This window comes from Temnothorax longispinosus, chromosome 12 (assembly GCF_030848805.1).
Source record: "Temnothorax longispinosus isolate EJ_2023e chromosome 12, Tlon_JGU_v1, whole genome shotgun sequence".
Classification (NCBI taxonomy): domain Eukaryota; kingdom Metazoa; phylum Arthropoda; class Insecta; order Hymenoptera; family Formicidae; genus Temnothorax; species Temnothorax longispinosus.
Window position 1 is genome coordinate 10,796,578 of NC_092369.1, and position 17,637 is coordinate 10,814,214.

Here is a 17,637-nt window from a genome sequence, read left to right on the forward strand (position 1 = left end):
CATGTAACAATTCTATGGTTTTTAAGTATGCATAACTATTAGGTACTACTGACATTATAGTATTAGCGGATTCTTTCTTTAATAAAAATGTTTCGGCAGGTACTTGGAACGGAAATTGATTCAATATGAATCTAAGAAGCTTATATATAATATATAACTTAATAAGAAGCATCTTGATATTTATTACCACGATAGATATTTCTACCGGTGAAGAGCTAAATAATTCCAGCATTCTAAAACACTGCCGATTTCCGTCCAACGTGGTCCCGGAGCATTATGACATTAAACTAATATATTTGTCTCTCGAGAAATATGATTCCAATAAGGCACAGCCGTCATATACGAAACAAGAATACGCGGGCAGTTTCATTTTTCATGGTGAATCCTGCATAGTTATCATAATCTGTAATCCAACGCAAAATATAAAACTCCATACAACAAACCTGGCTATAACTCAGGAGGAAAGTAAATTGATTGACAGCAATGATACAATTTATACATATGAGAAATTTATATATAATTCTAAAACAGAATATTTAGACCTGCATTTCGTCGATATGTTATCTCCCGGACGTTACACCTTGCAAATAAAATTTCACGGTCGCATTACAAATAATAACGTAGATAACTTCGTCAGAAATTTTTACATAAACAAAAGAGAGAACATAACGTGAGTATATGTTGATATATTACACAGATATCAATAATGTAAACATTCTTTATTATTCCTCGAAAGTCCATTTCCCAGACACCCAGACATATTCCAGCATGTAAGCGATAGAATCGAAATGTTTAATTGACAGCACTTTCAAACAAGCTGTACAACCTTACATTAATGTCGAATATTATTCAAATCTAAATTATACTATAAGTAAAAATTTTTTAACACATTATGTTATTTAAGACAATTATAAAAATTAACTTATGCTAGGTGGATAGCACCACAAATTGGAGCCCGACGATTGTTTCCCTGTTGGGATGAACCGCACTTAAAATCCACGTTTAAAATTTCTATAAAGCATCATCGTAATTTTACGGCTTTATCTAACATGCCGATACAAGCCAAATATGAAGATGAGGATGACGATGGCTCAATGTGGACACACTTTCGTACCACTCCTCCAATGTCCACTTACCAAGTCTCGGTTGTTTTGTTAAATTTTTGTCGAGTTCAGATTAATGAAAATATCAATTTATGGTGTGCCAAATGCTCAAAGCTGCCGTCACTAAATTACGCTAAACGAGTTATAGAAGTCATCACGTCGCATTTGGAATCTGAATTTAATGAAATAAAGATTCCAAAAATAGATCATATTGTATTTCCAAATTTACAATACAACGGCATATCGAAATGGGGATTCGCCTTTTATAGGTAAGACATAATTCCGTACATAAAACGACGTTTGTATATAGAGCAAATTATAACATTTTGCTTTAAATAAGAATATATTTAGCTAGCAGGAACATTTATATTAATTATATTAATTATCAGTGAAGCAGATCTTATTTGTATTGAGAAATTTGATCCGATTATGCGCCAAATAGAAGTCGCACGCTCTATAGCACTTAAAATAACATCTCAATGGTTTGGCAATGTACTCAGCCCAGCTTGGTGGTCTCAGTTTTGGTTATACGATGGTCTTGCTATATTATTCGGAGAAGAAGCTGTCGTTAAGGTAATTTTATATTTTTTAATATCGTAAAAATATCATTGATTATTTTACGTGCTCTTTAAGTCGTTCTCATTCCGTAAGCTCAGAATATCGATAGATATTTTATAATTTTTATCGATAGATATTTATGTTTTATAATTTTTAAAAATCTATAGGATAAAAAAAATAATTAGCATTTTAGCGGATTAAACCACAATGAAAGTATAGTACGGTCTATGTGATTGCACTTTATTTTCAGATGTATGCTAATTCTCAGATAATGAACTTATTCATAGTTCAGAGTCAATACGACGCTCTTCATTTAGATTCTCATGTTGATATGAATCCTCCACAAATTAATAGTCAATCAGAGATTAATAATTCAACTTTAATTCGTTCTCGTTACAAAGGTAGGGATTCATAAATAATTACCTACAGTTTTTTTTAAATACAAATTATTAAAAACAAATGTAAAAAAAATTGGTTTAAAGAAATTTAATTAAAATTTGCATATTTTTGATAATAGTAATCATTGTTCTGCGAATGCTTCAAGACGGATTTACCGATAAAGTATTTCGAGAGGGTGTCCACGCATGTCTGTACAAATAGTGAGTAACACGAACAAATATAGTAACTACAGTAACTGCCATATTCCTATTAAATCTTTATACTCTTCTTTCGCATTACTTTCTGCATATTTAAATATTCGTGTTTTCCTATATATCTTGTTTCTCTTCTCCTTTATATGTATATGTATAACTTCTCGTACTTTTTATCCTTTATTTTACTTCTTATTAGCTCATCCCTTATATCTTTTACTTACGCCTTCATTTATTTTTACCTCCTTATTCCATTAATTTTTATACTTTTAATAAAATTTCGTTATATATTCTATACTGTCATTATATCCGTTATATTCTGTATAACAATAAACTTTTAAATTTAGCATGTTCAACACGATGACTGTCAATGAATTTTGGTCCACACAAAAAGATTCAGCTACAGGTGCTAATAATTTAGAACATGAATCTTACATATTACGTAATTTCCTATATTGGATAATGAATAAACATTATCCTATCGTAAGCTGGATTCGCTTAAGCCATTTTGCCAAAAAATTGACGCAATATTCCAGTGCATCGCGTAGTAATTATGGTAAATGGTTGATACCTACCAGTTTACTGTCAAAGAATACTTTAGGAGGTGTTAAACCGTTATGGCTAACACCGCAAAAACCGTTTGCATATATGGGCCGCAATCCTGAAGATCGGATAATAGTCGACATTAGGCAAGCTGGTAAATATTAAAGCACAAAAGTTTATATATATATATATATCCTTATTTTCTTAAATTGTATATACTATAATTGCATTTTTTATTAATAATAAATATTCAATAAATATTCCATGCATATAAATATAATACTATGCGATACAACTTAATTCATATATAAAACATGTAGAATGTTATTCCATTATTAAATCATTATCCAAGATAAAATGAATTATATAATATCATGGGAAAGGTTCCAAATGTAAATCTTATAATAATACCAAATTTATACTTACAGATCTGTTATTTCGATAACCAAAAAGTGAAATTCACCATTTATAAGCCTAACCTTGTCGATATATCCACAAACAAATATCAAATATACCCGAAATATATACATTTTCAGTACGTTTTATTTTTAATGCAAAAGGCAGTCTTTATATAAATTTATGTTTATTATATTGATTCTATCATTTTCATTGATGTAATTCACAAAAACGTTAATACAAACAGGAAAACAAAACTACATTTTGCTAGAAAAGCAAGCACCGAAACAATAACACGATTAATGATCTGTAAAATTCGGGTATTTGATATTTGTTTGTGCTTATATTGCAAAGGTTGGTGAATTTCACTCTTTGGTTACCCAAATAATAGATCTAGGTTTGGCATTATTATGAGATTTACACTTGGGACCTTTTCTTTGTAAAGATTATATAAAATTCTTAAACCTACAATACAAAATAACTTCTGAAATTATTAGAATATTAAAATAGTTATAATCAGTATTAAAACAGGACAAATATGCATAATAGATCTAGGTTTGGCATTATTATGAGATTTACACTTGGGACCTTTTCTTTGTAAAGATTATATAAAATTCTTAAACCTACAAAATAACTTCTGAAATTATTAGAATATTAAAATAGTTATAATCAGTATTAAAACAGGACAAATATGCATAATGTGTACTTGTATGGAAATGTGGATGTACGTACGAAAAAAAAAAAAATGAAAACAATACGAAATTATTGGTCCCAATCTAATCACCTGAATATAATCTAGCTTCAGCAAAATTTCTTTTGTTGTGCAACAGGATACTATCGCGTCTATTATAAAGTGAGCGACTTGCGCAAAATTGAACGTTTCTTGAATTCTGAAAAATATAAATATATAAGTGTTATTAATCGTGCTAAAATTATTGATGACGCGTTTCATTTCCTGCTGATACGTCAGTTTAATTCAACTGATCTATTCTGGAGACTCGCATTTTATTTAGCGCGAGAGACAGATTACGTAGCATGGTATCCTATGTTCAAAGTGTTTGAATACATATCGAGTGCGATTCCATTGGCAAAAGACAACATTAATTTTATAAAACTTAAGGTAACGAACAACAGATATAAATATAAAATTAATATTATTTAATATGTTAATTAATCAAGCAAACATTATAAGAACGTTTGATAGTAAAAAAAAAAACACACACACACATATATTTACAGTGTGTATCAGATCACCCGACCCACCCGATTTTCTTATAAATATGAAGTGAGAGGAAATTGGGGAAAATATTAAGCCTTATTATATCCTATTCAAAGAATCGAATGAGGTTATTTTCGTTTTTCGGAACTCATTGGAAGTAGTAACTCCTATGGTTAACTTAAAAATTCTTAATAGAAACGTATATCGTGTAGGGTATCGTTGGATAGATCTTGAAAAAAAGAACATCTTTTATTTGAACATATCTAATCGCGATATCTCCAATCGTGGAGAAACGTTGACTTGGAAACTGAACGGTGATGACGTGATTTAAACAAAATATAATAGTTTCTGTTTCTGATGTTATCTATATGTAGCTCGGAGGATTTTGCATCACTTGGCGATCAGCATGCTGCCCAAATTTGTTTAATCTAATATAATAATTAAAACAAATATTTCCGTCTTTGTTTAAATCAAAACAAAAGGCACATTGAACATTTGTTCAATGCTTAATTGATTTGCTCAATGCATTTGAACAAGGCTTAATGAAAGCAATATTTCTCGTTTCGGATACGAAACTTTGTTATTATTACGACGCCATCACCGTTCAGTTTTACAGAGTTTATCCTCGAACACCGGCATAGACGGTCGTACTTTGTTAACGCGACCCGCGCGTTCTTTCTATCAGTTCCGTGCAATAGACTGTTCTTTTATATCGTAGTATAAATACATTAAATGGTTGTTGAGACTGTACTGTGTTCTATTCCCGTCCCTTTACAGTAGCCTTCTTCTATTTGTTTCCATCCTGCATAAACTATTATACGTTTCGGAAAGTCAAGCCGGACGTTATATTAAATTCGGATTCTTGTGAAAGCAGGAATCTTACAGTAAATTACGATACTTTACATGACATACGTTTCCATTTAAATTTTTAAAGTTGATCGCAGTAGCCACTACTTCCAGTCAGTTCCCGAAAACAAAAATACCCTCATTTGATTCTTCGAATAGAATATAATATTATTCATTATTTGTAAAGCCTCTAGAATTATTGTATAGGAACTAACAATAAGTCTAGAAAAGATGAGCTGAATAATGATTAAGACATACACAGATATTGTGCCTTTCGTAAATGTAACATAACAAAATTTACGTCATTTCAGAATACAATGAGAGAATTAATATCGAAGACTCTGGAAATACTAAGATTTGAAGAAAGTCCGGTAGAAAACGATTTTATTAAATTGTTAAGACTAGAGATCGTAAAATGGGCATGTACACTCGAATTGCCTAAGTGCCTAGAAAAGGCTAAATCTAATTTAATAGAACATCTAGAAGATCCGGAGAAAAAGTAAACTTTTTGTATAAATATAATTTCTTAATAGTTACAGTTTCTTGCATACAACGACTACATTGTCATTTTTATGATAAATATTCTTAATACCTCTTTGAAAACTATAGAATTTTACCAGAGTGGAAAGACTGGACATATTGTAAAGGTTTTAAAGGTCTCACTACTAAAGGTCTCCTTGGTAAAGATGTGATAACATGGCCACATCTAACAAGCGATGGTCGCATAAATCTATGGCCGTACACTGATGGCAGATATGTGGAATATATTCCTTGTTTTGAAGATCAACTTGCTGTGAATAAAATATTTGACATTCTTAATTATAAAAAATCAAAGTTAGGAAGACAATATATAAAGGATGAGGACATCTACGATTGTATTAATATTTTCAATTCCTTTATTGCAAAACATGCTAGGAAAAAAAACAAACTTGAGGATATATTATTAAACTTTCATGCCATCATACCACCGTAATAATATTTTTCCTATAAATATTTTGTCTGTAATCGTGGTAAATTATAATATGTATTAATTGTAAATGTGTACTGTTTTTAGAGAAATTAGTACTGCTGCAGGATTAATTAATATCATTAACCACATATACAATACAACAGAGCTTAATATGGTAAGTTATTTAAAACAAAATATTATACTTAATTATTAAAAATTTTATTAAGCATATTTATAGCTTATATATAAATACTATAAATACTATAAATATTATAAATACAACTACAAATACTGTAAAATATGTACACAAGTGTGTATGCACAAACAAACAGTTAGACATACATACATATTCATATTTATAGACATATACATTGTATATATACCTATATTCCAATATTAATTCTGATCGTTTAAAAGTAATGAATTATTGCATGATAATATAACTATCTAAACATTATGGTTTATGAGATTAATGTTAAGAAGAATAAATTATAATATTTATTAACCTTAGCTTTCCACACTGGGGTGTCTGTAACTCCAGGTAAAATTCTCTAGTTTGCTACTTCGAATTTACCTTATCTTTACAAGCAAATATTTTCTAAACTACTGTCTTTTTCATATTTTCTTATTCAAAGGCATATTCCTTGATGTCTAGCGTATACAATGTGGGGTAGCCTGTACCCCAGTGTGGGAAGCCCATAAAAATTTGGAAGTGTGGGAAGTTAGGATTAATAATATATCTTCGACAAATATTTGTTTCAGCTAAGCTTTTCTTTAAAGAATGAAATAACGTCAATATATTTAGGACAAATAACGACAAAAGTTTTCAGCAAGATTGAAACACGTATATCTGAAATTAAAAGACATATTGAGCATTTGGATATGTTTTTATAAAAGACTATCACATAAGATTTTGTAAACTGTTGCTCAAAGAAATCAGAAACTCACATATACGATTCTAACTACAGAAATAAACTACAGAAGAAAACTACAGAAGTAAACTACAAAAAATATAGTTGCAGAGCTCTAGCGAGCGAATATTTACCTTAACTTTAAATATTTCTTTGCGTTAATTTTATTTATTTTTAATTAAATATTACCTATATTGTAAAAGTTATATCTTTACACAGTTGAAAAATTTGTGTACTTTTGTGAAAAAATCTGCTGGTTAAAGCTTTCGTGTTAAATAATCAACATATTCATGTGTAAATTGAATAAATGTCTGCTATGTTATAACCAAACTTAACAAATATAAAATGTAATTATTATAATAATTTAAAAAATATGTTAAAGTAACACAATTTGTACGTATTTATTAAATGTGTTAAAATTTACAGAAAAAGAGTGTTGATTTTACTCTAAGAGTAAAATTAACACTCTTTTTTTAGTTTAACTTCAAATTATGATCAAAATTACATTTATTTTTTGTTGAAATATTAACATAGTATTAGTGTTACCATTTAACACATCCATATTATGTTGAATTAACACAAAAATTTGAGTGGACCGTTTGGGACATGAGATTTATGTTAAAAACACAAGTTTTTCAACTGTGTATGTACGTCTTACTTCTAATTTATGTTGCTAATAATGCCATTTTTCTTGTATTATTTATATTATATTGTAATTATTAATATTACTATTGTTCTAAGATTGCATGCGTCTCATTTTTAACGTTAACTTTTAAGATTGGAACAGCGATTTCGCTATGATCTATGATTAATTCGTAATAAATTATTTATATACAGCTATTTTGCACAATTATTTTTATACATTATTAACAAAATATTTGACGTACCTAATACTTATTACTTCCAGCAAATAGTGTTCTGTAATGCTGTTGCAGAAACTAAAGTAAGAATATTTTTTTGAAAGGACTCCGCATAAACCTTATTTTGGATTATGGCCCTCGGTGAAATTGGCTGAAACTCTAGGATGTTTATGATTTTTGACTCACTGATCAAATGTTTTCATGGCTATACTTTTTTTGCTACAGAATTATAGTACCTCGTAATATATATCGGCTATGTCTATATCATTTCGCATCTCTCGGCTTAACCCAACTAAAAAAGAGACAGATTTAGAACATCACTCAAATGATGCTAAAATTTGACATTTCAAATGGCTGTAGCAAAAAAGTAGCCATAGCAGAGCTTTGTGCCTATAAAGACTTTTGATCAGTGAGTCAAAAACTATAACACCCTAATTTCAACCAATTTCATCAAAGGCCATAAGGTTTGTATATACGTAGAGTCCTTTATATCAGCTATAAAATAAAATAATCATAATTTACTATATAAGTTCATTGATTTTTTACGTTTACATTGCATGTCTATCTTTAAGTTTGAATTATTTTAAAAGCAAAAGTTGAAAAAAATTTTTTATTCAAAAAGTTTGTTAAAATAAATGTAGGTATATATTTATATCTTGAACAATAGAAAAAATAATTTTTTAAATCTATTTTTTAATTAACTCAAAATACTTGCGCACACTTGCATATAAAAAATTGAAGATTCTAGTAGTTACATCTGCGCTGAGACCACAAGAGCAATTATTAGGAATTCTCTTATTATAGGTATATGTAAGTATTTTTGGCTAAAAGAAAGTCTTACGGGATTTGACCATCAGTAAAGTATATTTTGTAATGTCACACACTGACGTGAAAATTACTGCATTATTATTTTTTTTTGAACAAATTGCTAGAAACATAGCTTTGAATATTTACTAGACTTACCTACTAGATTACTAGAATAATGGTTCTGTGATACTTTTTATTTATTTTTTAATTACGTATGTATCCAAAAATTGTTTCTTATTATAATCATATTGTTCTAAATATACATATAGAACATTCTAAATGTATGTACTTTTGTAAGCATGTTATACATATATAAAGCGGATTTTAAGTTTTCGCTCCAAGAATATCCCAAGCTTCAGCAACGTATATCATAAATATCAAAGATATTTAAAAAAACACTTTTATTTTCATTTCTCCTATATTGTTCAAATTAAACCCGACATGAAAGTATCATATTGTTTCCACTTCTTTAATTACATTAATTGTAAGTTTTCGAGTAAGGACGGCAGTAATTTTACGTACGCAAAATATGTATCGTTATTTTATTTAGAAATTTAATTAAAATTTTATCCAGTAAAAACAGATCGACCTGTCGAGGCCCTCCACCACCCCCGCCAACTTTAATTGACGGTCCTATTTTCTTTAACTGTATGCTTTTTTTATTATTTGTTATTCTTTTTTCGTTATAGAATTTCTAATATATGTATAACAATGTATAATTACAATTTATTTATCACAATTTGTAATTTACAATCTGTTTTACATAAAAAAAATAAAAAGTATACAAAACTGTAAAATACATTACAAAAAAATTTACTTTCGAGATATTTATATTCATACATTTATATTATGAATACATACATTTAAGTTTCTTTACTGATGCCAGATTACACGAAGACGTTCGAAATAAGTATATAATACCACCAAAATTCACAAGTTTATATCGAATATATATTCAACTGTTGTAAATATTTTAAAAAATAATAATCAATTTTTTATTTTTGAATTTTCTTATTATGGAAAAGATAGGTATGAGATGCAAGTCAACGATCAAATAAAAGAAACGAAACTGTAATAAAAAATTTGCACTGTTAAACGCGATGAATAAAAAAGGTCTTATGCCTATTTTAAGGCTTAAAAATCGCGAGTACAAAAATCATGTTACCACTGTATTTTTAGGGAAGCAATAATGATCCAACGATTTATTAGAGCAAAGATCCTTCCGCCAGGTGATACGCCCGTCAGCTAACGACGTTAGAGAAGAACGATTCTCAAGATGGAAAATGAGCTCTCAATATATCCTAATTTGTTGAACCCCATAAAATTACAAGAAAAGAAATTAAGCAACCCATTAAACGTCGAGGCCCCGCTGCAGGAAGGAATAAATCCCCGATCTTCCGGATTGCCCCTAATAGCGATCATTTCGGCAGTGAGTTAACGATGATCATTTTTCAAATTATTGCATCCCGTATATTTACACTATGAAATATTCTTCCATTGTTAAGGTATACATTTCTTTCTTATAATTAAAATATATATCTATTACGATATATATTTCTCTTATTTAAAAATATATATGAATAAAATAATTGTTATCTCGAGTAGTCACAAACGGGTATATTTTATAACAAAATGCATGAAATATATGCATTCGATAATTAATATCGATATTCTGGACCGGTAAAATCTATGGTCCCTGGAAATGGTTTTCCATGAGAAACAAAAAATTAAAAAATAAAATGTAATCGTTTGTAATTACATTACATATCAAAGATGTATCTCTCATAATTGTATCCTGGTATTTTTATTTTTTTCTTCTTTAAATTTATTTTCTATCTTTTTTATCTCTTTTTTCTTTATTTTTCTCTTTTTTTCTCTTTTTTTATTATTTTTCAATTTTTTCTTTTTTTATTTCATAAACAGTTATTTCATTCATATCCACTTTACTGTCATCTTTTTATCAGTAAGACAGAAGTATGACTTATACTAGCGTTAATGGGAGAATATTTATTGAGAAGATTGCTTTTATAATTAATTTAATTCTAATTAATTTCCCGAATCGATATCGTGTACTCGTGTACTCGTGCCAAAATCACTGTTTCCGAGGATCCGAGACATAAGAAAACCCGGGATTAATTCTGGTTCAGTAACAGGGTCTTCGATCTTTAACAGGGCACCGAACTAGTAACCCTCCACGTTGAAAATTGCAACAAATTCCGCCGGTACGAACGTATTTTTTAACGTCCACCTGACATGAGGGATGCGGATGGAGAAAAAAGCCGAAATAGCGATCGCATTCAAAAACGTAAAAACACAGTTTTCAACATTGCGAAGTATCAAATATTTAATGAAATCCAGATAAAATTACGATAATTTTACGTCACGAATTTTATAATACCTAATTTTGAAAAATATATTGTTCAATTTTGCAGATGTCAAATTTTTGCGGACGGAGAAGCTGTTATTTGATCATTGATTCAACATTCAAATGAGACCCTCACGTCTTCACGTCTTCACATTTATATAAAATTTATAATAATTAGCGAATAAATTTTTAAAATGCGAAATTCTGGATAAACAATAAAAATCGTTGAGTATTCTAAAAAATTGTAAAAATGCAATGGTTCTTAAACGCGCTAATTTAGCGAATTTTGTATTATCATACGTCTTCAATTTCGTATAATATATCCGGCATTAGTATCACATAATTTTGAATCTAATACCATTTTTCTTATAATTTTTTATTATAATAATTTTCTTATAATTAATATTACATATAATTAACGTTACAAGTTATAATCCCTCCGTATTCCTATCTACCCGGACTTTTATCTCTATACATATATATATATATATATATATATATATATATATATATTTCCTGCCTATCCATATATTCCTATATGTTCATATTCCTACCTAACCATATTTCTATTCTATTTACCTAATGCGTCACCTATTTACCTTTCTGCCCACCCAAATTGATTAATTTATTTATAAATAAATAAACTATATAGTTCAATTAGTTTTAGTTTATTTGAATTATCAATATTAATTAGTCGCGACCGCGATTTCCCGAGATTAACAAAGTGTAAAAGAATTAAAGTTTAAAAGATTTTAAGTTCGCGGTTAATTACAAGTTAATTAAGAGATTAAAGTGGAGACGCCACTCTTCCGTCTCCGATTACGTGTACACATGTGCAAGAAATGTTATCCTACCTTTGCATGCACATTGTATACTAAATTGGTGATGTTCCACACCAACCTACCTTGTGTAGATCTCTCTTTCGGCCAGTTTGATCATTTAATTCCTGGCCACATCCACTCTAGCAAAGCCAGAGACAGGAAGAAAAAATATTCCTTCTGTTGCCGGCTGATCATAGACGGCAGATAAGCGTAATGATTTTACGCTCTTTCCCACGATGCGCGAAACACGACCGCGTCGCGAAGGGCCATTTATAGCAAAATTAAATTAATTAATTATAAAATTATTAACGTTTAAAATCTAATTATTATCTTATATACTATAATTCACACATGTGATAATTTTCTTGATTAAAAACAAAAAAGATATTAATTAGTTAGAAGCTGTTAATTTGGAAAATCTTTCAATCAACCGCGAATATAATATAATCCGAATAAATTCAACTATATTTTGCAAATGATAAGAAATTTAATTTAAATGTGATATAAGCATGCAGAACTTTAATAAAAATGCAAAATAAATAAGTAACAATTGATTAACGCAAACTAAAAAATCTAAGGCCCATTTTTTCGATTTATCGTTTCGAATATTGAGTCTCACCTCAAAAGGGTGAGAAATAAAGAATTAATGACGTGAGATCCGAGAGGGGTAATCAATTTCTCGCACAATATTAAGCTAATATGAATATTTTGTGCACTCGAGCGAACAGAATTTAAATTTTGATAGCTACATATCTTGTTACGATAATTATACTATTAAAAATCAAGTATTTATATTAATGCGAAATTGATCAAGTTTCGAATAATTGTTACAAAAAATTTTCTGTTTCGCGAAATATCATTTATTGGATCTCACATCATATTTTTAACTAGTATAAAACCAGTTGTCAATACATATGGATAGACTGAAAGTTTAGACTAAAATTGGCGCGTTATAAGAATCAATAATTTTAAATAATGATCGTAAACACACATATAATTTTGTTAACTAGAGATTACGTAAGAAATATATTAAATATATTAAATATATTAAAAATAGATTATATATATATATTTACTAACAATAAATGATTAAAATATTGCAAGATATCCTTTATCTCTTCGATCACGATATATGCAGGCTAAGAACATCTCTAAGGGCTGGTTATTCAAACTTGTTGGTAAATGAACTAATAGTTAAATCATATATGTGTATTTGTTTTTCCTTCAAATTAAACAAGGATAGACATATATGTTGTTTTAACTATTAGTTAGTTTACCAATAGGTTGGAACAACCGGCCCTAAGTGTAAATATTACATTCTTACACCAATTTATGTAATATTTAATCCTGAATGATATTTGGGATGGAATAATGATAGAATGTACACACATCAATAAATCAATTTACGTAAGTTATCCAGGATTAAATGTTAAAAATCTGACCCAGTCAATCCATTTTAGGGCAACGAATCTATGAAACGTAATATATGTATAATGTATCTTATAATTTAGTAACTTGACAAAAGCATTTCTGTAATATGTTTGACGTAATTGTCATAGGTTCGTTACCTTAATTGTAAAATTTTAATCATCACTCACCGACCGATGCGCAACAGCGGAGTTATTCTGCAACGTCGCTACGATGATTCTGTAACAAACAAATATAAAATCCAAATTAAAGCAAGGCATAAAAGAGAGAGAGACAGTCAATATTTCAAAAAAATAATCAGTGAACACTAAATTCTATATTACTGTTTGTTAGGCAAATTTAATAAAATAATTATGTAATTTTTTAGAGTAATCAGTCCATTGGACATAAGCTTAATTCTATGGAATTTCTAAAATAAAACTCTTTTTCTTTCTCTAACTTTTATTTTCTGAATATCTGGTAGAAAAGTAAATGACTCATCCGAATAAGATATAATAATGATATATGTATATGTATAAATCAATTATATTTACCGCATGTTGCTCCGCCGGCGCCTGATGCCTCTTCTAGGCCTCCACCTCCTCTCAGGCTGCTTGGACTTGCAGGTTCGTAGTGTTTCCTCGATGCGACGAAGCTTAAATTCTTCCCGCGTAGATATTTTCTGAAACATATAAATAATCGAGTCGATTAAATAACTGTTACGCGGCTCGAACATCTTATTCATTATTCAATTTAATATTTATTTAAATTACTATTGCGAAAAAGTTCTTTATCAGAATAAACTTTATAAATCAAATTTTCAAATTAGTTATTCTACTTTCAATCTAGTTATACTAATTTAAATTCCAAATCATGGTGTAACAAAACAACTGGAAGAATAAACAAAAAACGGGATTATCTTTAGAAAAAATAAATAATATTTACCAAAAAGTTGTTACGCCGATGCCCGATGGCCTCTCCTAGGCCTCCTCTTATTCCTCTCAGGCTGCTCGGGCTGTCAATTTATTCGTAGGATTCTCTCGCTGCTTCGACTTTCAGCGTCGTTATTTTCTGAAATATTCAACGGAACGATTCAATTAAAAATGACAGAATAGGAAAAATTTTTGTACATAACATAGTAGAACGTAAAAATCAATTACACTCACCACTTTCTCTCAGGCTGTTCTCGTTGCAAATTCCGTAGGACTCTCCTCCGGCATTCGTATATAAGAATGCGGTTTCCACAGATCGTAGATCTGGTGCCACATAAGAGCCATTGAGCGACTCGGCAATTAATGCTGTGTTGAAATCGCCGAGCACTTTACACGACACCCTCGACGTTGACTGTTCGCGAGACTCTCCTGTATATTTCAAATAAACGATTGATTGAGATCAAATCGGATCGTGCGAAAATTCGCGATGCTATCGAAGATCCGGCACTCCCGTCGCGTGTCGCTTCGATTTCCGCGAATGAAATAGATTGCGCGAAATATCTAATTTATATTTGACCAAGTATTCATCACCCGATCGATATTCGATATACCCGCGCCAATTATTGACCATAAGAGTTAATTAATTGTGCGGGAAGTTAATTGCGTATTGTACGTACGCGAAGAGCGGTCGAGAGATATTTAATGCTACGACGTACGCGGAACAATTCTGCGCTGCCTCTATATATAATAGCTACCTGCCGAATTTAATTGTTCTCGCACGGTGGCGTGCGTAAACAAGGTGCGCCGCGTACAAAAAACAACCGCGAGGCCGCGTGTGTCAGTCCCGATATCGTTTCCCGAAATATTTCAACACTTTCTAGCACAGATTTAACGTGCACATTCGAAAGAATCGCGACACCGCGATTGTCCCGATTCGTTCTGGTGTTCACCGCGCGTTACGCGAATGGCGACGAAGTCCTTGGAATTGGAAGATGTCGACTTCTTGACGCGCGATATACTACGCGAGTCAAGCGGACACGCATTAATTATTAACACCTTGCACGAAGAATTGTGATTGCCGGCCGTTAACTTACGCGACGCGAAATATACACGGGCGACGTATCACGGCGTTCCGTCACTTAGCAGATCACTCGATACGACATTCGACAATATCACTCGACCTTCTCCCTTCGGAGAGAATCGGAAATAAATTATACAATTCCGACACGGCGTTCAAAGCGCGACGCGAGATGAATTCTTCATTCGAGTCCAGACATGAACAGAACTATTATCACCCGCGAATATCGCAGCAAAATTGCACATTACTCACCACAATTGCCGTACCTCCGTCGCCTCCGTCTCGAGCGAGCAATTTGCACGACACATCTTTCCGACGAACGCACTTGTAGCTTGCAGATTCTTGAGTGCGTATTCCCGCGGAACGAGGAGCAGGAGTGCCAATCGCAGGAACGAGCGCGTTTGACGGGAAAACAGCACCGGAGCATGGCGATGGGCGCGCGGAGTATGAACACTTCATATATGTGCGAGATTTATTGGGCCGATCCGTAAGTAACGATACGCCGGACGTTGACGAAACAGGTAGCAAAGTCGCTCGCCGATAAAAACAATCGACCGCGCACCGATTTTGAAGAGCACGTCGTTTCGAAATAACTCGTTCAACGGTCGTGTCTAGTACGCCGCAAAGCCGCAACGCCGCTTCACTGCACCGCCGTGCGCCGAGCCGCCGCGCCGCGGCCGCTCGCTGGTGGCTCGTACGTGATTGGCCGGATCCGAGGGCTCGACTCGCTAGGAGCCAATCGCGTTCAACGACTCCCCCGACTGTGCGGCGACGCGACGCCGGCAAATAATACGCGACTCATTTCACGTACGGTACGGTGCGACTGGTGCGAGGCGTTGTCGATCGTGTAATTTCTCTTTTTCGTGAACGAAAAGAAATCTGGATGTAGAATGTTGCAAGCTGAACGTACGCTGAATACTCCGTTCCTTCTTGTGTCGACTACAACGAGTGGGATACCACTGCTGGACGAAATGAACGCCGAATGCCGTGCTGGACGTCGTGCGTGCAGTCACCCTCCCGGCTGTGATTTGGCGGATCTTCTGCGGTGCTCCGGGTCGTGATCGGTGAGTGAATTATGCATGAGAAACGAATGATTAGAAGCGGGATACATCCGAATCTTAATATAGAATCGTTGTCCCGCGTGTCGCAGTGAGACGATATAACCTCCGAATTCGCGTCTCCTGCCTCCGAGCTCCGTTTCGATTCCGACTTCGAATGGAGTGAATCGCGCGAGAAAATTTCAGTGAATATCTTGTTCAGTGAACCTCTCGTTAAGCGCGGACTAAATAATTGATAATTAATTGAGTGATTGAAGAGGACGATCGCATGCGTTTGGCGTTCTCTGCACTTCGCTTGTCGCGAACGAGGGAGCGATATCGAGCTTGCTCCGATAAGTGTATGAACATCGAAAGTGCGAACAAACTCAAATCAATTAATGTTTGTCCATGAATACATTTCTTCTGTCATTAAAAAACGAGCACGTAAAATTCGCTCGGTCGCTCGTAATTCGTTGCAAATGTTTCAAATTTATTCGGTACGTGTGCTTCTTTATTTATCAACCTCTACTTTACAGAAAATTAATGTTAAATTGTATTATATTTGTAAAAGTTTTTTCGCGATCGTTCCCATAACGCGGTATAAAACGATGAATCGTCGCCGCCAAGATATTTAAAAATTGTAAAATATATCCTCTGTTGCTTGTTTTTCCCAAATATATATTATTTGTTTGGCTTATAAAATTTTTTTATAAACGAGCTTATTGCCGCGCATTTCGCGTTCTTGTCTTGTAGATTTATTAGCAGAAAAGAAAAGAAAATAACGTTAATTCGATCGAGAGCGCTTTGAAATAGAAATATTTGTGAAAGTTTTTTATATTATAAAATTTTTTATATAAGAAACGAAATAAATAAAGAATATTTAATATATTTTATTGCCGCACTTTCAGGTTTCTCTTTGGTGCTATCTTATCAGTGACTGTCCTCTAATTCGAAAGTGTATAATCTCAGAGATCGATTGTGTATCTTGAAACAAAGTGAAAATTACAAAAGTGAACAGGTATACTTGATTTCGACAAATAAAATCGTAGATACTCTCTTATAAATTTCCTCATTTTTGTTAATTTTGCCTCGTTTCAAGATACACAATCGACTCCCTAGCACTGTGTCCCTAGTGAGCCTAGTGTATTTTGATGTATCGATATATATCTATATCGATTGCGTACCTAGTGCAGTGCTCGATTATCGATGCGCGTA

General features: G+C 31.9%; 1 protein-coding gene across 1 annotated transcript; it reads left to right on the top strand.

Annotated features, from left to right (window-relative positions):
• The first annotated feature begins 3,649 nt into the window (after window positions 1-3,649).
• LOC139823321 (uncharacterized) lies at window positions 3,650-7,366 on the top strand. The gene is made up of 5 exons (XM_071795748.1): window positions 3,650-4,310; window positions 5,567-5,754; window positions 5,865-6,224; window positions 6,310-6,379; window positions 6,967-7,366. The coding sequence occupies exons 1-5, from the start codon at window positions 4,236-4,238 to the stop codon at window positions 7,096-7,098; spliced, it is 825 nt and encodes a 274-aa protein (XP_071651849.1). The 5' UTR covers window positions 3,650-4,235; the 3' UTR covers window positions 7,099-7,366.
• The last annotated feature ends 10,271 nt before the right edge of the window (window positions 7,367-17,637 follow it).

Excerpts from the sequence above, each read along its gene's own strand:
- LOC139823321 (XM_071795748.1), top strand. The coding sequence starts at position 4,236 with ATGTTCAAAGTGTTTGAATACATATCGAGTGCGATTCCATTGGCAAAA. Across the intron at positions 5,755-5,864 it reads CTAGAAGATCCGGAGAAAAA|AATTTTACCAGAGTGGAAAG; the intron begins GTAAACTTTTTG and ends TGAAAACTATAG. Across the intron at positions 6,380-6,966 it reads ATACAACAGAGCTTAATATG|CTAAGCTTTTCTTTAAAGAA; the intron begins GTAAGTTATTTA and ends TATTTGTTTCAG.